This window comes from Xenopus laevis, chromosome 6L, assembly GCF_017654675.1.
Source record: "Xenopus laevis strain J_2021 chromosome 6L, Xenopus_laevis_v10.1, whole genome shotgun sequence".
NCBI lineage: Eukaryota > Metazoa > Chordata > Amphibia > Anura > Pipidae > Xenopus > Xenopus laevis.
Genome location: NC_054381.1, coordinates 144,907,280 through 144,928,245, shown reverse-complemented (window position 1 = coordinate 144,928,245; position 20,966 = coordinate 144,907,280). Strand labels below are relative to the sequence as shown.

The 20,966-nt window shown below is 35.8% G+C and overlaps 1 protein-coding gene across 1 annotated transcript in view; it reads right to left on the bottom strand.

The window, feature by feature from the left end:
- Positions 1-20,966, bottom strand: part of LOC108718598 (fibrocystin-L) — an 85,487-nt gene that overhangs the window by 39,991 nt on the left and 24,530 nt on the right. The window contains exons 21-38 of the mRNA XM_041565671.1: positions 20,256-20,377; positions 18,193-18,347; positions 16,985-17,151; positions 13,872-14,019; positions 12,463-12,620; positions 11,893-12,015; positions 11,356-11,461; positions 11,019-11,138; positions 10,194-10,355; positions 9,464-9,585; positions 8,590-8,722; positions 7,289-7,481; positions 6,966-7,108; positions 5,872-5,976; positions 3,202-3,390; positions 2,605-2,775; positions 1,958-2,175; positions 153-1,134 (exon numbers count right to left, since the gene is read on the bottom strand). Coding sequence (XP_041421605.1) covers positions 153-1,134; positions 1,958-2,175; positions 2,605-2,775; positions 3,202-3,390; positions 5,872-5,976; positions 6,966-7,108; positions 7,289-7,481; positions 8,590-8,722; positions 9,464-9,585; positions 10,194-10,355; positions 11,019-11,138; positions 11,356-11,461; positions 11,893-12,015; positions 12,463-12,620; positions 13,872-14,019; positions 16,985-17,151; positions 18,193-18,347; positions 20,256-20,377 — 3,517 coding nt within the window. The remainder of the gene's footprint in view (positions 1-152; positions 1,135-1,957; positions 2,176-2,604; positions 2,776-3,201; positions 3,391-5,871; positions 5,977-6,965; positions 7,109-7,288; positions 7,482-8,589; positions 8,723-9,463; positions 9,586-10,193; positions 10,356-11,018; positions 11,139-11,355; positions 11,462-11,892; positions 12,016-12,462; positions 12,621-13,871; positions 14,020-16,984; positions 17,152-18,192; positions 18,348-20,255; positions 20,378-20,966) is intronic.

Sequence of the window (20,966 nt, the reverse complement as noted above, 5' to 3'; positions counted from 1 at the left end):
GGAGGCCCAGTTGCCATCCCTATATCTCCAACCATTCTAAAAGTACTGCATAGTAGTAGCAAAAGGCAATTTTCATTGTTTGGCCTCTGTTTTTCCTTACTCTCCAGTAATTTACACGTTATTCTTATTTTATGAAAAAATATAGAACATACCTGTGTTTGGAACAACTGAAGATACAATGGGGGTGTCACTCTGTGAATATGAGAAGCTCAGAGGTGGGTAAGTGATGGAACGCACACGTATGGACACTGTAGCATTCACTGCAGCTATAGATGGAGGTGTAAGGCACTGAACGCTGCTTGGGGTCACTGACACAATTTGACACACAGCTCCACCAATCAGCACAGTGGTATTGAGAGGGTCAAATCCATTTCCTGTGATTGATAGGCAAGTGCCGCCTTCAGTGCTTCCAGATGGAGTTAGAAGAGTTGCCTGTGCCGGGCTAGTTACAGTCAACTGCCCCGTTGCCAACCCTTTGCTTAAAACAATTACTTTCACAGTGTAAGTGCCTGCAGGAATAGAGTCAATGGTACATACTAGTTCTGTGTCATTGGAACTAATTACCTGTGCAAGCCAGTTGCCCACATAAACCAAAATGTCATTATTACTGGTGCCCAATTCAGAACCAGTTATGTACAATGTAGTAGAGTTATAGATAAAAGTAGGGGAGATGCTGCTCACAGTAGCTGAAACACTACTTATGTATGAAAAGCTGCAGGTTCCTTTGCACTGACTGACAATTCCATTTATTAGAACATTCACTTTGATATTCTGTAGTGTACCAGGGAGTGTATCACATATGATGTCTGTGTAGTTCAGTGAAATGATAGTACAGCTCACACCAGAAATGACAGTGCTGCCGTTTATATTAGTAAACCCCGATCCATGTATGGTTAGTCTTGTGAATCCAGCGGTGGATCCGTTATTGGGCGTAACGGAATCAATGTGAGGCAGAAGAGCAAAGCGTCGATCCATTTCCTTGGCTATGGTGTTGATGGCATTTCCATAGTTATTCACTGTGAGGGAAACCAGCTCTGCAATCCCAACCTGCATGGAGTTCTGAGGGTCTACATTGCAGAGGACAGTGTTCTGGTCTGAGTAAGAAACCGTGCAAGGATATTTCCCAATTGTAACCTAAGAATGAATCAAAGTATGAATTAATAAATTGGAAGTCTTCATTGTATTGCTATTATCGATTAGTATAAGTAGACTTTTTTTACACCTCATCCCTGTATCACAGTGGGTGGCTTCTTATCTATCACCCTCTCCCATCCACCACAAATCTGCTTGTTCTCTAAAATCACCATTCTTAAAAGTCCTTGTCTACACTCCTATTCAGTCTTGTCTTCTGTTCTGCTATTCACAGCTCCTTATGTCTCCAAATAGGAGACACTGTTAATGCAGCATTTAATTGGAGAAATGTTAATTTTGCGGTAGAACATTTATAATAAGCATAAATGTTGGCAGGTCAGTCACTTAGGCCAACATGAAGCAGGAGGCTTAAAAGCACCCTGTCTTTCTTACTAGAGTTCCTGAGTTAAGACTAAGTGCAACATGGTCTTATTACTCAATCTCACTATTTGCTGGGGCTAATGAGTTTTTATTGATTTACAGACTTAATAATAGGCAGGGACATACATCCTTGATGTAGCATGTAAGCTTGCATATTTTGGCAAAAGTGGGGTACAATTACCTGTGTCATGTCAATCACTTTTTTTTGCATGCAAATAATGTCTTTTTATCATTTCTAGCAATTGGTCAAATCAAGAATGTAGGTTGGACTGAAGGCTAGCACTGGGGCAGTTCTAGCAGCTGGTCAATGCTACTGTGTGGGTTAGACCAAGTGCTGTAAATTCCTTTGTTTTTAGTTTAGTCAACTTATTAATAATGTTAAGGGCATTGTTTGTTAGTCATCAATGTTCATCATTTCTAGACATCAATCCATTCTGTTACATACCTGATTGGCACACTCAATATCACTGAATCCAGTTCCATTGATGATTATTGAGTGATGTATTGTTCCAAAGGAAGGGCTAATGCTGGTTATGGAAGGAGAGAAACAGCTTGAAAACCCAAATGAGAGAGAATTATTGGAAGTGATATTTGAAAGTTGAGGACATGTTGGCTCTGGTGCTATGCAACTGGCCACTGCTCTTGACAGACGTAGAGCTGGAGCTGTTTAAGTATAGAAAAAAGATTTATATTTAGTATCTCCTGGGAGAAAGACCCTAACAAATAATATTTTATAGTTAATCCACTTGGATTTACTAGGCCCATGCTCTACCAAGCAGTATACCTTGGTGTGATTACACTTGGCCCTGAATGTTTCAATTAACTTGGATTTCAAAATCATCTTTTAAAAACAGATTAAGAGGCTGATTTATTAATATTTTAATTAGTTTTTTGCAAATAATAACCAATATTTCATGTTTTTTAAGTCATGTAAAAAATAAATAGTTTCAACTGTTCAAAATTTATCAAATTGAAATCCTAAAAAAATTACAGATTGAAATCTTACCACATAAAATCTGTTGAGATGCTATTAAAATTAGACTAATAAATATGTCCCTATATTAAGTTGCATAATTATATTGTACACATTACCTGGGTTGTACTGGGCTTCTATCCCTCCAACAGACACATATAAGGCACTGCTCTTTTCTCGAGCTGGAGATACATATACAACTCCTTGTAGGAAGATGGTTCTGGCATCATTGACAAAACCACTGCTGTAATAATAGGTTCCTGGAGATGTGAACTGGTAGGAGAAGACACCTGCACTCAACAAAAGAAAATATAACATAGTCACCAGGAAGAACAAGTCACAGTTAAAGGGGTAATTCGCATTTATATTCAAATAAAATATGCCAATGTAGGTATTCCCTTGTGGCAAACACTAATTGATGGTATAGGGGCCTTTTAAGTTGCGAATAGGAACATTGATGATACTGCTCATTACGCATATACAGTAAATACTAAAATTGGAAAAAATTTGAATTTCAATTTTGATGTGTTCTCCATATCTGAAAATGTGCATAGTTTTAAATGAAACGACTGATCAACAATGACAACATCAGTAATCATAATAATAAAAAGTCGTTGTTATTAGTAGTAGCAGCTATATTAAAAACAATATTTGTAGATCAATGTAAATTTAGGGCAAAAAGACAAATACTGTAATAGTTTGATACAAAGCCATACCAGATGGTGATTTGGTGGTCCCACTGATAAAGGTTTTGCCATCGTAAGTTACATTTGCAGGGTCTGAGACAGAGAAGACCCTGTATCCAATTCCTGTGAGGAAGAGCTGTGGTTTCCATGTCCATACCACCGTATCCCCAATAGAAATATCCAACCTTGCTGGCAGCCAAGCGTATCCACTTCCGTACACTGAAAGGAAGTCATGTTAGTGTAATGTAATCATCAAAACAGAAACAGTCTGTAAAAAGTATGCTTGAAATAAGCTCAAGCTATGCTACACCCAAAACTGCCATATGTATAACACAGTATAAAAGGGATGGTTCACCTTTAAGTTAACATGTAATATGTTATAGAATGGGCAGTTCCAAGCAACTTTTAAATCGGTCTTCATGTTTGCTTTTTTGTAGTTTTTGAATTATTTGCCTTCTGACTCCTTTCAGCTTTCAAATGGGGGTTACAGACCGCATCTAAAATCAAATGCTCTGTAAGGCTAAACATTTAGGGGCTGATTCACTAAGGGTCGAATATCGAGGGTTAATTAACCCTCGATATTCAACTGGGAATTGAAATCCTTCGACTTCGAATATCGAAGCCGAAGGATTTAGCGCAAATAGTGCGATCATATGATCAAAGGATTATTCCTTCGATCGAACGATTAAATCCTTCGAATCGAACGATTCGAAGGATTTAAATCCAACGATCGAAGGAATATCCTTCGATCAAAAAAAGTTAGCCAAGCCTATGGGGACCTTCCACATAGGCTAACATTGACTTTGGTAGCTTTTAGATGCCGAACTAGGGGGTCGAAGTTTTTTTTAAAGAGACAGTACTTCGACTGTCGAATAGTCGAACGATTTTTACTACGAATCCTTCGATTCAAAGTCGTAGTCGTAGTCGAAGGTCGAAGTAGCCCATTCGATGGTAGAAGTAGCCCAAAAAAAACCTTCGAAATTCGAAGTTTTTTTACTTCGAATCCTTCACTCGAAGTTAGTGAATCGGCCCCATATTGTTATTGCTACTTTTTATTACTCATCTTTCTATTCAGGCCTCTCCTATTCATATTCCAGTCTCTCGTTCAAATCAATGCATGGTTACTAGGGTAATTTGGACCCTAGCAGCCAGATTGCAGATATTGCAAAATGGAGAGCTGTTTCATAAAAAGTTAAAAAACTAAAAAAACACAAATAGTAAAAAATTAAAACAAATGACAAATTGTCTCAGAATATCACCCCCTACATCCTACTAAAAATTAACTCAAAGGTGAACAACCCATTTAAGACAGTTTAAAATGATGTTATCACCAACTAAAGGCATTGGTAATGTAGTACTTCTATAACATTCCAATTCAAATGACACTGGAGTTGTATGCAGTGGATTCACCAGTGTAAAAACATGTAATAATCATATGTTTCAGCTGTAATCTGCTAGATAAATATACTGAAAAATACTTTTTAATGGAAGGACATTTTGGTGTTGGTAGCTGTTTTTTTAGATACATATTACAAAGCTTTAACAAATGCTCAATCTGTCCCTTCTAGTTAGTGAATGGTGCCAGTGCCTTTTAGTTTTAATCTTAGTGGGTTGATGTTAAATTGTAGCCATGGATATTATTATATTTTTGTTAAGGGGATGGTCTCAACCAAATTTTGAGTCACAAGGCTGTTTTGAACCTAAGCGATCTGAAAACCTTTTTATTAATGTATCTGTCCTAGACATCTTCCATTTCAGTGATCTTATCTACTACTCTCCTTTTAATGGAGATCATTCTATACTACCAGCAAGGATTCTCATCATAACTTGATTTCAATATTTTTCATTCAGTATACATTTAATTTATAAATTTATAAATGTTAAGCAGCCATAGTGTGTAGTACAAACAATATACACTAAGGGGGTTATTTATCAAATACTCGAATGTCTAATATTTGATTGAATAGTCCCAAATCTGAATAAAATTTGAATCGATTTTTTCTGAATAAAAACTCAAATGTCAGGAAGGCAATTAACATCTTCAAAAGATTCAATAGACCTCTGCCGTTGACTTGCAAATTAACTTGGCAAGTTTAAAGGAGAAATCAACTTGTGGGGAAAAAAACCTTACCCCCCCCACCCCAGGTAGACCTCCCTCCCTCCTCCCCCCAGGCTAACTAAACCCCCCTCCCGCGAAATGCCCATACTCCTTACCTACCTCGGCGCAGATTCTTCCAGTGAAGTTCCATGCGTCCTCTGTAAGCTGACTGTGAGATCGGTATTTCTGTGCATACGCGGATAGAGCAGTTTGCTGGTTTGCGCAACTGCACATGCGCAGAATTACACAACAATTGCTGATCTCCCAGTCAGCTTACCGAGGATGCAGAAGATGGACGCGTGGAACTTCGCTGAAAGAATCTGTGCCGAGGGGTAAGGGGAGGACGGAGGGAGGTCTACCTGGGGTGGGGGGTAGGGTTTTTTCCCCACAGGTTGATTTCTCCTTTAAGGTGGCAAATATTCCAATTAGAAATGTTTCCAGGGTCAAGGTGTGATACATCTCACATTCAAATTCAAATTCGTTGGTGATTAAAAATTTGAATTTGTGAGGATTGGAGCAAAAATAAATTTGAAAATTTGAATTTGCATGAGACTTCCTCAAGATCAATAGCAATGAAAATGAAGATTTCCTGGTCTACTCACCTGGGTCTTTTCCATTGTTTGTCACAGTAAATACTTTGCCTGGACTTTGAATAGTACATAATAATTCCTTTTCTGAACTGGAGGTGATTTTGCATGGAACAGCTCCTGCATTCAACAAATCATTATAATATAAAATGTATGTATAGTAAACGTAATCATCCTGTAAACATTTTCTCTTTAAAAAGATGTTGCATCATGGAACAATTTAATATGAAAAAATTGGAATTTGTGAATTTTGTTATAACAAATATCTTGGTTATAGAGGGACCCTAATAGCTTCTATAGCTATTCAATTTTAGCATCTTAAAAATGTGCACCATAATATTTTGCTGACCCATAAAAGAGACTCTAAAATAATGGAGAACTAGAAATACAGGTATGGGACCTGTTATCCAGAATGCTCGGGACCTGGGGTTTTCCGGATAACAGATCTTTCCGTAATTTGGGTCTTCATGCCTTATGTCTACTAGAAATTCATTTAAACATTAAATAAACCCAATAGGCTGGTTTTGCTTCCAATAAGGATTAAAAAGGAAATCATTTTTAAAAATTTGGATTATTTGGATAAAATGGAGTCTATGAGAGACAGCTATTCTGTAATCTGGAGCTTTCTGGATATCAGGTTCCTATACCTGTACTAGCATAGTACTTTGTAGCAAAGGAGTATATAACTGATAACAAAAATATGATGAGCAGTGAACATTACTTCATGTGGACTGAACTTTTTAAGGAGCAAGTCTTTGCCAGAACTTGAAAACTTAAAAGAAGAGGAAAGATAGACATGGATTGATAATTTGATCATAGTTAAATTCACAATGATTGTTTTTAAGCACAAGTCCATACATTTAAGAAGGTGAGTCTTAAAACAATGATGAGAAAGCCTTTGAAGCCTCATCATAAAATGCCAGAAAGTTCTTATAGGATACAAATGGTGTATCCCATCTTTTTATATACAGGTAGAAGCTTTTCAGCTGTTGAATTGTTTTCCAAACGAGATCTTGATTTATAATGAATAGGAATGTTGCCTTGTAATTAATACAGGGTACCGGAACCCACAGCATTTACATGTTTATAGATGAAATATGAACACATACCTATTTGCACAACATTATTTGTCTGATTACTGCTAAATCCAGAACCTGTCACTGTAATCTGAGTTCCTCCATAGAGAGAGCCAAACTTTGGATGGATACCGTTAACTTCTAGGACATAAGTAATGGAGGATTGGTCCGGTGAGCTAAAATAAATTTAAACAATGGCAAAAAATGAAATGAAAAGAAAAACAGTTTTCAGAACATAATGTGTAGAATTACTTATTTACGATCTATCTATCTATCGTATCTATCTATCTATCTATCTATCTATCTATCTATCTATCTATCTATCTATCTATCTATCTATCTTGCCGCATGGTTACCTGTCTGATGCAAATCCCAAATTATCCACAAGCACCAAAACACTGTACTGCCCCGGAGGGTTAGAGGGCAGTGTGCATGTAATAGTTGATGGGTTCCACTGAAGTATTTGGCATATTGCATTTCCAATAAGAACTGCGCTGTTGGGTGACTGGCTACCAAAACGGTTTCCAGAGATGTTCAGAACTGCACCACCTACCGAAAAACATGAATCAGCATGAATTTAACAAAGGAGAACAAAGAACATTATAATTCCAGTTACTTTGTTTAATTCAAAGACAGATATGTTTAAAAAAAATAATTTCATGTCTGGCTTCCATTCTGATGAACAGCTGAGAGACAATTAAAATTATAATGTCATGAAACTTTCCACTGAGAATAAATTAATTTTTTTTCCTAGAAAACACAAACAAATTAGATAAACCAGAAAACCAAAGGAATAAAATACAGAACTAAAATACTCATCTAGACATAAAAAGGCTTAAATCTGGGAAAAATGTTCCACCAAGACTAATAAATCAGAGGCTTAGTAGACAGGAGGGCAATCCTCTTATCAACACTTGGGAAGTCATTAGTTCACACTCATGTAAATTGGTTGGCACCTGACTATGTTATAGAATCATTTAGAGCTTCAAGAATAAACATTTAAAACAGAGATGACCAACTTACATTCTTTCAGTTGTTGGTGACTTACAAATCATAGGATTCCTGTCATTGACTCTCATGTTTAGGGCTACAGCCCTGTCTTTTGAAATTATTCTCAAAATATTAATTTAATGATACTGTAAGGGGCATTTTTATCAAGGGTCGAATTTCGAATTGAAAAAACGTCAAAATTCAAATTCAAAAAGACCAACTGAAATGAAGTCGTAGTTTTTTTTTGGTCGAATAGGTCCGTTTTCATTTGAATAGGTCAGTGTTCAGCCGAATTTGAATCGTACAAATTGAAGGAATATCGTTTTCAATCGAATTCGATTCAAAGTTTTTCCCACAAAAACCTTGGAATTTTCAAAGTCCACCAATTGACTCCAAATATGTTCTAAGAGGTCCCCCATAGGCTAAAACATTAATTTGACAGGTTTTAGATGGCGAATGGTTGAAGTCGAATTTTTAAAGAGACATAAATTTCAATATTCAAATTTTTTAATTTTTACCAAATTTTAATCGAATTTTGCTGGAAATTTGAATTTTGAAAATTCACCTCAACCTTTGATAAATCTGCTCCCAAATGTTAGATTTCATAGTCATAGTTTAATACAGAATTTGTAAATATTGAAATGACAAAATTGTTCTGATGCCTTACCCAAAACGCTGCTGGTGTTGGAGTTAATTGCTGTTATCTCTGGTGTGAAGGAGGAGCTGTAGTTGAATGATCTTGGTAACGTTGCAGAATATCCATTTGTAAAAACAACCACATTGACAGATCCTTCTGGTTGCTAAAGGGATGAATTAAAATGCCTATTAACTTTACCATGCAGAGAAAGCTTAGAGTCTCCAGTGGAACAATGCATCAGAGTTTCATGCCCAAAGAACTATTTTTGAGGCAAAATGTTGTGCACAAAACATTTTCTGTGCCATTTTGTTAAAAATGTGACATGGATACTATCCATTTTTCATTTTTATACGTTTGATGCTGTTTTTAATGTGTCCATTTAAAAAAAAAAAAGAACCTATTTCAAAATGATTATGGTGTTGTTTCCTTTCAATCATTTGACCCATATACATTTCTTTGCTGTTATTGGCTAAAAACTCTCAGCTGATAATGGGGTGGGCCAATTTGGAAAGAAGACTGTATAAAGGAGTAGATACAGTCCTTGATTTAATAACCTACCCAATATATATATTGGGTCCCTAGCCTTGAGAAAGGCTAGGGACCTAGCCGAAACGTTAGTCATTTACAATAAATACTATGATTTTTATAAGTCCTGAGAGTTTGGACCTTCTTGTAGTAGCTATGGATAATTCATTGGCACTGCACCCAGGCAAATTCAAGCAACTTTATCGAGAGTTCTGGCAACCCTTGGACTTATATGCCAAGTTTTTGATTTGATGGGCCATTTTGATAGGCTAATAAGCTGGTAAAGGTCTGGAGGGGCCATTGCATTTAGTAAATGTGTGTCAATTACATTAGGCATAGAGAAACATCTTAAATCTCAGTATAGTAGATGTGAACTTACCGCTTTATTCCAACACTGAATTTTCGTTAGACTTGCAAAAACAACATCACACTTGCTGCTTCCAAATTGAACATTTGATCCTTCACTAAATCCGGTTCCAGTTAATGTTACAAGTGTTCCCCCTAAATAAAAACAAAATAGGTTAAGGCAATTTAGCAAATAATATCCTTCAAAATATTTATAAATATTGCATATATTTGTTCATGCTTTATTTTCATCTCATGTGTGTTGTAAACACAATAAATAACCCACGACCATAAACAATTCAGTTGTAATGTATCTGCATAACTGAAGTGCAATTTAATAGGTGCTCCAGTTCTAGGAACCTATAACAAACAGATAGCAGGAGCACGCAAGTCCAGGATTTGGCTTAATCCTTAGTCTTCAGGTCAACCAAATCAGAAGCCTTGTTCTTTAAAGCTCCATGCATCTACAAGGGGCAATTGTTTGTTAATAGATGATACATTCATACTGTTTCTAAAATATCAATATGTAGAAGGTTTGGATTAGTTTGGTATTCAGACAATTTATTTTCTGTAGATAGGGTTTTACACCAAATATATTGGATTTGATGCATTTCTAGTTATCTTGATTTGGGAATTCTGTAGAGTTCCACTCAAGCTCAGAAGTTGTGTAGTGACCTCATTTATCCAATCTGGCATTTTACAATAAAGGAAATTGTGCATATTAATCCTAGAGGGCAATTACATCTTATGATCTGTATTCTTACCTTCAAGGCTTCCTGAAGATGGTGAAACTGCAGAGATGGTGGACTGTACAGTAAATGTCATGTTCCATCCAGTGGATAAGGCAAACCCAGAACCACCAACGTAAACCTTGATGGGGAATGTACCAGCACTGGTTGTTTGGATCAGGCACTGGATTTCCGTTGCTTTTTGAGAAAAAAAAGTTAAATAGTAACAAATACATTTCCATGAATAGTTATGGAGTATCTCTTTAACTGTTGTTTATCAGTTGCCATACACAAAATACATACAACTTAAGCATTGTAAGAAATGATATAAGAGCTTAATAATTTACACAAGTACTTGTAGTATCTGCATGCAAGATATGATTAATATTAGTATTTAGGGAAAAAGAACTGGTATTCTAGGTTGAGAATCTTTCATGAAGATAACAGGTCTTTCTGTAGGCAAAGAAGGGCATTTTGGCTGCTGTTGTTATTTGCCGGAGGGCAGTGGTGGCAGAAACATAATGTGTGCCACTAGCCTTAGGTCATTATGTGCGGGCTGTAGCTGAATTGTTTCTCCTCATTACAGAAGAGGGCTAAAAACTAGGAAGAATATACATAAGCACTCATAACTATCTACATATTATGTGGTGCTTTAAATCATAAATACTTTTGAGAGTAGGACAATGGAAATATGAGAGGGAAATCTCGTAACAGTAAATGATAGAACCGATGAGTAGTAGATCATGGGTAGATGCAAGGATAGATGGATTGATAGACAGACCTTATCCCTCCCAGTGAAACCATTATATGTGACACATGAAAATGTCAATGTTGTGCAAACAACCAATGAAATTTACTTACCGGAGATACTGATAATTGTACAGGGCGCATCCCCAATGTTCACATAGCTTGTGTCATTTCTTGTCCCTTTAGAGAATCCAGCTCCACTTATTAACAACACCTGCGATGCTGCATTATCATCTGTAGAAAATCAGAATTATTATAGTACTGTCAGTGTCAGTAGTCCAAAACTATTAAAGCTATAGTTAGCTATGTAGCAGAGCTAATTTTTCAAACTCCAAGAAGCATCTGGTAATGGCAGACCTATATATATAATAATCTGGTACAGCCTAGAATATGTGTATTCTCTAAACATTCTCTTAACATTAAAACAACTTAACATTCTCTTAAAACTTACATGTAGTGGTATTTAAGCCACTGATTACTGGCGTTTGAGCTCCCATCCAGGTATAGCCACAGTTTCCAGAACATTTTGATGGGATGCCATTTATATAAACCTCAACCTAGAAAGATGACGGACCTTTGTTAGAACTGTGCTCCGGTGTGATCTGAGAAACCTAGACCACAAAACATCCACCCACCCCTTTATGAATAAAGAGCTGCTGAACACAGACTGTGCTGTATTCATTGGGGGAACAGTGACAATTTTGAGAAATTTAGGGTCTACGATAAGCATGGCGGATTGTGCCTGTTTTTGGCACTTTGTGTGCTGCCCAAACAGTTAATGACCCCTGTATTTAAAATCACAACCTTTCACGTCGCATTTTATTTTATTTTTACAGTTTAAATACATTGTTTTCATACTTGATATCATTTGGGCAGGAGAAGAGGCTACAATAAATACTTGAAATGAAACTTCTATGCCTATGATACGTATCAGGAAACTATGGAAATAGAAGCTATACATTAATGCAGAGTTAGTAGAATTTGTTACCTGTGGGACCTCGTTGGGGGTCCTTAAGAAGTCACCCAACAATCGCTGACGGAACAGACCTCCACTGGTTAATTTTTTTGCAGTAATTGTAGCGTTTATGCCAGTCACTAAGGAATCATTTATCTGTAGACAAGAATTTATATCATTAACTTTGAATATAAAACGAATTAAAAGCTATATTCTGTACACAATACCATCAGGTTTTATTTCACCAAACACTTATTAATTTTGAATTAATTCTTCTCTGTAAATCAATACAAGCACAAGTATGGGATCTGCAAACCCGTTATCCGGAAAGTTTCAAGTTACAGGAGGACATCTCCCATAGACTCCATTTTAATCAAATAATTAAAATTTTTAGAAATGATTATCTTTATCTCTGTAATAATAAAACAGTGCCTTGTGCTTGATCGTTACAAAGATATAATTAATCTTTATTGGAGGCAAAACAATTCTGTTGGGTTTATTTAATGTTTAAATGATTTTTACTAGACCCCTTATCCAGAAAACTCTAAGTCCCAAGTATTCTATATAACAGGTTCCATACCTGCACCCATACCCAATGTGTACCTGTAACAGAGGCTGAGAGCCAGTGGATGTTAAATATTTGATCTTCCAGGAATATCCAGAACAGCTGCCATTTCCGGATGTTACAGAAACTCGTCCCAGTTCAGATATGGTCTGCAGGGCATATTGCAAGTCTGTACTGGATATGTTGACTGCAAGACCTGGAACACAATAGAAAAATAATACAAAATTATTACTTTGTGGTTAATTGTCTATTTGACTAACTGGAACCCACACTGGTTCTTATAGTAAAGTCAAGGATTTAGGCGAATCTTTGGGAATGGATTCGGCGAACAACGAACCAAATCTGAACCTTCGGCGCAACAAAAATTATTGGTGCACAGCCATAAAAAGCTGATGCACACACAGCAAATTTTATACTGTTATATGTGGTTAAGATTCAGTTTGCCAATAGTGATGGGCGAATAAATTCGCCTGGCACAAATTTGCGGCGAATTTCCACATTTTGCCACAAAAAATAGTGAAGATCAAACGTTTCACTCAAAAATCGTGAAATTTGAAGGTTTTCACAAAAAAATCGTGAAATTTTAAGGATTTTCAAAAAAATCGGACATTTTCATGAAAAAATCGTGTAAATCGGAAATTGACGCCGGCAAATTTTCACCGGCGTCAATCTCCGATTTTCACAAATTTTTCATGAAAATGTCAGATTTTTTTGAAAATCCTTAAAATCTCATGATTTTTTTGTGAAAACCTTCAAATTTCACGATTTTTGAGTGAAACGTTTGATTTTCACAATTTTTTCATGAAAACCTTCAAGTTTCACGATTTTTGAGTGAAATCCTTCAAATTTCACAATTTTTTGTGTGGAAACGTCCTAATTTCACGTTTTTTTCGGGAACTTTCCGATTTCACGATTTTTCAGAATTTTGGAGAAATTTGCCCATTGCTATTCGCCAAGGCTCTTGGATTCTGCCGAATCCAGCTAAAAACATGCTAAGATTAGGCCGAATTCCAAACTGAATCCAAAATTTAGTGCATCCCTATTATGGTCCTACTTCATCTGCCATAACCCCACCCCTACTGCTCTAGCAGTCTTTTTTACTTGGATCTTCATAGGGCAGCTATGAGTGCAACTTTGCTAGTTATGACTGGGGATTTGTGAAAAAAATTGCAGTGAAATTTTCCACAAATCTACGCTAGAATTTTTACACTGAATTTTTATCACTATGAACTAAACAGCATTTTTTTCTCCAGAAAAAAATGCAGAAAAAATGCTGTCATTAGAATTTCACTATGTATTTTGTTTCACTAGGAACAAAAAACACAGGTGCTTTCCCATTGACTCCAGTGCATTTGGTGAAACTGGGGCCAGTTGCCTGCGTTTCCATAACTGGAAGCAAACAAACCAAAAAGTATTTTGGTTTATTGAAAGCAACAAAAACACGTACCTTGAATCTGTTTCCCGTAAGCCTCTATACTGAATGTGCCCCCGATTGGAGGAGAAGCCGCCTGTGTTCTGTTAATATTAATCACAGTATCGTTGGGCCACAATTCCCCTCTGTAGGTCGCTGTGTTGTCTGAGCTGTTTTCAATGTTCTGCAAGTAGGAGAGAAACTTTAACTCTATTCATGTCAGAATATAAATATAAAACAAGAGAATAACAGTTTTACATCAAAATGTTATCACCAGCTTTGTTTTCAGGGCACTATATATAAAATCAGAAAACCTACACTTGTTTAACAACATTTGCTATTGCATTTACATTGACTCTTAATAAAAGTGTATTTTTTCTCTCTTTAAAAATACTATTTGATAAAAAATGACCCATTTTTACTGTATTCAGTCATTAAGTCTGATTTTACCCTATTGTACTCTATAATTTTATTCTAATCACTGATCTTTAGCATCTTGATAAATGCTTTTTTATTTTTCATTTTTGTTTTTTTTTTAAATTATTTTAGAATGTTAGATTTGTATTGTACTGTTCTACTGTACACTGTTGTATAAACAAATCCCTGCCTACACCATAATAAATATTGCCTTTGAACGTTAGTCATTTTCAGCTCATATTTTTGCTTATTTTTTAAGGTTTATTACATATGGGAAAAAGCCAACTTATGAGAGTTATTTATCGAAGTTTGAGTTTTTTTCCACAAAAAAAATTGAGTTTTTGAGGGTATTTTTCAGTCAAAACTCAAATTTTTGGTTTACAAAAAAAATCAATTTTTTCTAGATTTATTATATACCCCAAAGCTGGAAATATCTTGAATCTGAGTGACCAATGCAAAATAATCAATAATGATAAAAAAGCGATGAAACCAGAGGACTGTATTTTTTTTTTTTATGGAAAACACAAATTAAGTAAAAAGATTGATGGTGACCTTCCTGTATCAACCAGTTCAGTGAGCCAGCCTACTCACCAAATTTTAACCAATCACAAAGCGATGATATGAGATGATAAGGGCAGATTTATCACAATGTGCGTTAAGAGCTTAATAAATAAAAACTCAGCCATGTTCTATGCATTCCTTTGGAATTTGTTTGGATTTGTATTTATCAACGGGTATAAGTTAGAACTCACCATTAGTGATGGGCAAATTTATTCTCCAGGCGCGAATTCACTGCAAATTCCCACGATTTGCCGCTGGCGAATAAATTCACGAAACTGCCACGAAAATTTGCCAGCATCTAAAAACGAAAATTCGCCCATCACTACTCACCATTTGATAAATTAATTTCTAAAATTTCAATAGAAATTACTAGAACATGGGTGAGTATTTATTTATTAAAATCTAAACTCACATTTCCATACCTCCCAACATTTTGGAAATAGAAAGAGGGGAAAAAAAAGTTGTCGCATGTAGCGTGCCAAATTTTTTGACCACGCCCATTTTTGTGGCCACGCATCTTTTTTCTAATGAAGGTGAATTGCCCTTTAAGCTGTGAGTCTAACTTTTCCCAAGGGACCTGTTACCTTATATTGTTACAATTACTTATTTTCTTATCTAGATACATTTGAATTGTTATAAATGTTTATTATCTTCTGCTGTGGCTGTTCTGGGCTCTGTGCCAAAAGCTAATTAAGTTAGAAACATTGTTTCTTTTTCTGGCTGTTCAGTGCAGAGCAAAACGGGACTTTCCAGTACAAATGAGGGACTGCGGGTTTAGCTGTAAAAGAGGGACTGTCTCTCTAAAAACGGGACAGTTGGGAGGTATGCATTTCGATAAATCTGCCCCTTTGTGTAGATCCTCTTACCCAAACTCATAGGATTGTTCAGATGCTCCCTATACTGTCACATTGTTCAGATGCTCACCTATACTGTCACATGCTGTATAAGATATATAGAGCCAAATATAGTGAAGCAAGTTTATTAAAGGTAAAGTAATAAAAAGAAACTCACATAGTATCCAGTCAAGTGAAAGTCAAGTGCTATAAGCTGTCACTCTTTATATGTTGTACTTGACTGGATACTTGTGAGTAGCCATTTTGGCTTTTCATTACTGTACCTTTAATAAACATGCTTGTTTACCTTTAAATAAACATCTAGTATGAGGTAGAGAGTCATTTTCTGAGACAATCTGCTATTGGTTTTCATTTTTTTTTAATTTGTAGTGATGGGCGAATTTGCGCCGTTTCGCTTCGCCGAAAAATTCGTGAATTTCGCGCGAAATTCGCAAAATGGCCAAAAATTCGCGCCTGGAGGATAAATTCGCCCATCACTAATTATTCGTGGTTTTTTGCGTTACAGTATTTAGCTTTTTATTTGGCAGTTCTCCAGTTTGCAATTCTCAGGGTCCAAATGACCCTAGCAACCATGCAATGCAAAATTAGTAATAAAAGTAGCAATAACAATACATTTGTTTTAGAATGGGATCAGTGACCCCCATTTGAAAGCTGGAAAGAGTCTGAAGAAGGTGGCAAATAATTCAAAAACGATAAAAAAATAAATAATGAAGGTCAATTGAAAAAGTTGCTTAGAAGATATTTTCATAAATCTCAAACATTTGAAGAAAACCGTGAACTTGAAAACATTCAGGATTATTGTTTTTCCCTGAAATGTTCTTCACTGAATAAAATAGGATCTCGAATTTTATCAATAAATTTGCCCTCTAGTTTTGCTCTGGAGCAGGTACAGTTGTAAAACATCTGCTATACTTTCACTTTCCATTGTTATTTGGGATGTTACCTGCATCTACCTTACAGTGAAGACAGTTTGGCATTAGTGATGGGCGAATTTGGGGCATTTCGCCAAAAAATTTGCGAATTTCCAGCAAAATTCGCAAAACAACAAAAAATGAAATGAAACGGTGCCCATTTTCGCAGTGGTTTTGTGAATTTATTCGCTGGCGGCGAATCGCTGGAATTTGCCGCAAATTCGCGCCTGGTGACTAAATTCGCCCATCACTATCTGCCATTAGTCATAGTTGAGCTTCACTTTTGGTATTGCTGTGCTTTACAGAGTAAAATGTGTTCACCTACTACAATACTCTGAGGGCTGGATATTTACATATTTTAGGGTTCAGATATCAGTTATTGACATACAATAATCAATATATTTACCATTGCGAAACCAACAGATAATAGTGGAATATTATAGCCACAATTCACAGGTGTTATGGTTACACTATACTGGTTGTTAAGTGAGCCATTTATCCGAGGAGCCACAGCAACATCCGAAATCATTATTCCTCTGTTAGCTAATGCAGGTTCTCTTCTTACAGCTTCACCTAACAGGAAAAATATGTTTCCACATGAGCAAAAACTACAATCATTAATGTACCTCCCAAGTATCCCTTTTAAGCAGGACAGCTCTGATTGGTGGATCCCAAATAGGGTTAAAGTTTTCAGGATATGGAGAAGATGTGGGGGGTGTGGGCATCACTGTGTGGAGCTTTCCCGTAAGAAATGTTGAGGGGTATTGTTGAATCACAGATATGTTTTAGGGTAGGACTCCGCGGGCGATTTGCTCGTGATCCAATGCGATGCAACAAAACACCGGCAGCAAATAGCATGCAATGGAAATAAGGTAAGTAATGGAAATGTCGGATGAAGTCGCAGCATTGATCCGACGTGGCACGACTGTCGGATGCAGACGCTGCAGGTTGCATCTGCATTCGACAGTCGTGTCGCATCGGATCAACGCTGCAACACCATCGGACAAAGCATTCACTTACCTTCTTACCTTTTTTCCATCGCATGCGATTTGCGGCCGGCGTTTTGTTGCAGCGTGACAGATCACCCATGGAGTCCTACCCTTATACATACACATATACATTTTATACACCACCTTCTAATGAATTCCTTTTCCCTACTTACTTTATGAATTTCAGAGCACAATTGATTCACATTTACTATCTTAACACTGCACTAGCACTTCACTAATAATTACAGGTCAACAAATTCATTTTTTAGCACTTACAATCACACTTGAGAATTCATCGAATTTAAAAGAAAAACAACAAGAATAACTATAGTATATCTTTAGGCTCTGTATATTAATCATGCACAATGAGGGATGTTTGGATACTGTTGAATTATAGCCATTTGACTGATTTTTAAATCAATGAATTGATACACTAATTAATTGAATTTATGATTAAGTTAATTTATAGTGTATAAAATAACCTTAATAATATTAGCACTTAATAAACACAAGCGCTATAATGAGTATTTTAATAGTTAGTAAGAAGTTGGAAACTGGGGGTACTTGATCTTTTATTTTATGCACTCATCCATTGTATTAATTTAAGTATAAAATTCTAAATTACCATTGAAATTGTTGGTTGTAGCCTCCTGTCCAATATATAGCACATCAATGTAGAAGACCGAAGACGCTTGTAGACCAATAGTTTGCACATAATAGTTTTTGCCAGGGTAAGTGGATTTTATCAGGTTCAGCAAGTCAACACACGTATATATCCAGCTGAAAGTTAGAGTCGGAATAAAATTATTTTGAATTATGGAAAAAATATATAACTAAACTAAAGAGATTATTTTCAGTTTAAGAGAATTCAGTGTATATATCTCTCTTTCTTTGTGTTAACTTTCTGTTTATCTTCCCATAGCTTCCTGGTTCTAGTCAACTCTTGGAAAACACACTCCCCAAACTCCCTTTCTCCTAAGCTACACAAGTTAAAATATTGACGTATTTCTGGATGTGTTTGGTTACTTGGGGGCCGATTCACTAACTTCGAGTGAAGGATTCGAAGTAAAAAAACTTTGAATTTCAACGTTTTTTTTGGGCTACTTCGACCTTCGACTATGACTTCAAATCGAATGACTCGAACTAAAAATCGTTCGACTATTCGACCATCCGATAGTCGAAGTACTGTCTCTTTAAAAAAAACTTCGTCCCCCTAGTTCGCCATCTAAAAGCTACGGAACTCAATGTTAGCCTATGGGGAAGGTCCCCATAGGCTTGGCTAACTTTTTTTGATCAAAGGATATTCCTTCGATCGTTGGATTGAAATCCTTCGAATCGTTTGATTCGAAGGATTTAATCGTTCGATCGAAGGAATAATTCTTTGATCGTACGATCGCACTATTTGCGCTAAATCAATTTCGATTCCCAGTCGAATATCGAGGGTTAATTAACCCTCGATATTCGACCCTTAGTGAATCAGCCCCTTAGACTATACAACTTCTTAGTTGACCCTCTCTGAATAGATTTGCTTTTAATAATAGTTATTTTCTACAAACATTGCCTTCAAAACTCAACTTCATATTTAAGGTTGTGCCCTTATTAATTATTATTAAAATCCTAATGGTAAAGTCTCATAAATTCAAGTTTTTTCATTAGAAAACTCAATTTTCTTCTGGAAAAAAATAAATGAAATTTTGGAGATTTATTATACCCTGATGCTGCAAAAGCCTGAATCCACCATCTCAGACCTGTCATGGTCCTGTATAAATCAATAGGAGAGGAACCTATCTCAAATTGAAGTTATCAGAGTCTTCGGAGTGTTTAGAACAAAAATCTTACTTTTTCAGGGTTTTCTGGAAAAACCTTGAAAAATTGGAGTGATTCAGGAAAAAAAAGCCCAAAAAATTTGATTGATTCAGGTTTTTGCTCAATTTTATCAAGTTTTTCCACAAGCTGATTAATTCAGGTTATTGTATTAATAAATAAGGTCAAATTCCAGCATGGGAGTTTGGTCATGTTTTTTTTTTAAAATAAAATATGAGATAAATTCAGATTTTAGTAAATAACCCCCCTCTATGTTCATAAAGTAATGCTGGTGTAGACATGTGTAAAAACCAATATAAGAATGTTGCATAAGTAACAAAATGTACTTAGAGATCAGTAGAGTTGGTAAAATACACAGAACATTTGCATAGATAATGCAGTTTTGTTTAGGGCCAGATTTATCAAAGTGTGAATTTAGAACTCACCAAAGAAAAACTCAGTATGAGGTTTTTAAAAGCAAATGTATTAATTGGTGAACTTGATTGATAAATACAATTCTAAAAACCCATAGGAATTAATGGAAAGTGAGTGAGTTTTTCTGTGGTGAGTTCTAATCTCACATGTTTATGAATCTGCCCCTAAATGATGTCCACAGTGATGGTAAATATTTGCATAGATTGCTAAAGCTTTATAAACACGCTGATAATTAAATACCAATTTTTGCACTTGAAAATTAGAAATGGTTTGTATTTTCCTCAAATACAAGATTTCAATGGTTTTTATTTTGTTCTGAGCCTGTAATTAGTTTACAACAATAAAGACACATTTTTAATAATTGCATTTTTTGTGATTTCCTCATATAGTGCTGCCCCCTTGGTCATAAACGACAGCTTAATCTCTTAAAAGGAAGAAATGTGCCCTTACCTATCTGATGCCGGAAACTTATAAGGAAAATCGTTGCTCAAAGTAACCGTGCCTGAACTTCCTTGGTATTGGAAAACAATGTGAATTTGACTCGCTGGGGCTCCTTTATATGCAAAGCACATCTGGGGAGAATAGTAAAGTCACAGTTGGACCATATCTTTGCTATAAAACAGTTTCTGATGTGAAATCTTTAATAAACAGGTTCTAATTAAGCAAAAGCTAAACAATCACAGGAACAATAGAGCAAATATAATTTGTTTCAACTATGCAAGTAATTGCAGGCCCAGTGTAAATGGTGCAAAGCAAAAATCAAGTTACATTATGCCAGTCATTAAGGATATTACACTGGGAATTTACAATCGTTTACTGTAATGTACAACAATAACAAAATGAACACAATCATTAGTACTAATATTTGTCCAAAATGTTGTCTTCATTCTTCCAGTTGCCAATCAGATATCAATGTTTTGTGTTGGGTAACAATTTAATGTACAGGTATGGGACCTGTTATCCAGAATGCTCAGGACCTGGGGCATTCTGGATAACCGATCTTTCCATAATTTGGATCTCATTGCCTTAAGTCTACTAGAAAATAATGTAAACATGAAAAAAAGCAATAGGTTAGTTTTGCCTCCAATAAGGATTAATTATATCTTAGTTGGGATCAAGTACAAGCTACTGTTTTATTACTACAGAGAAAAAGGAAACACT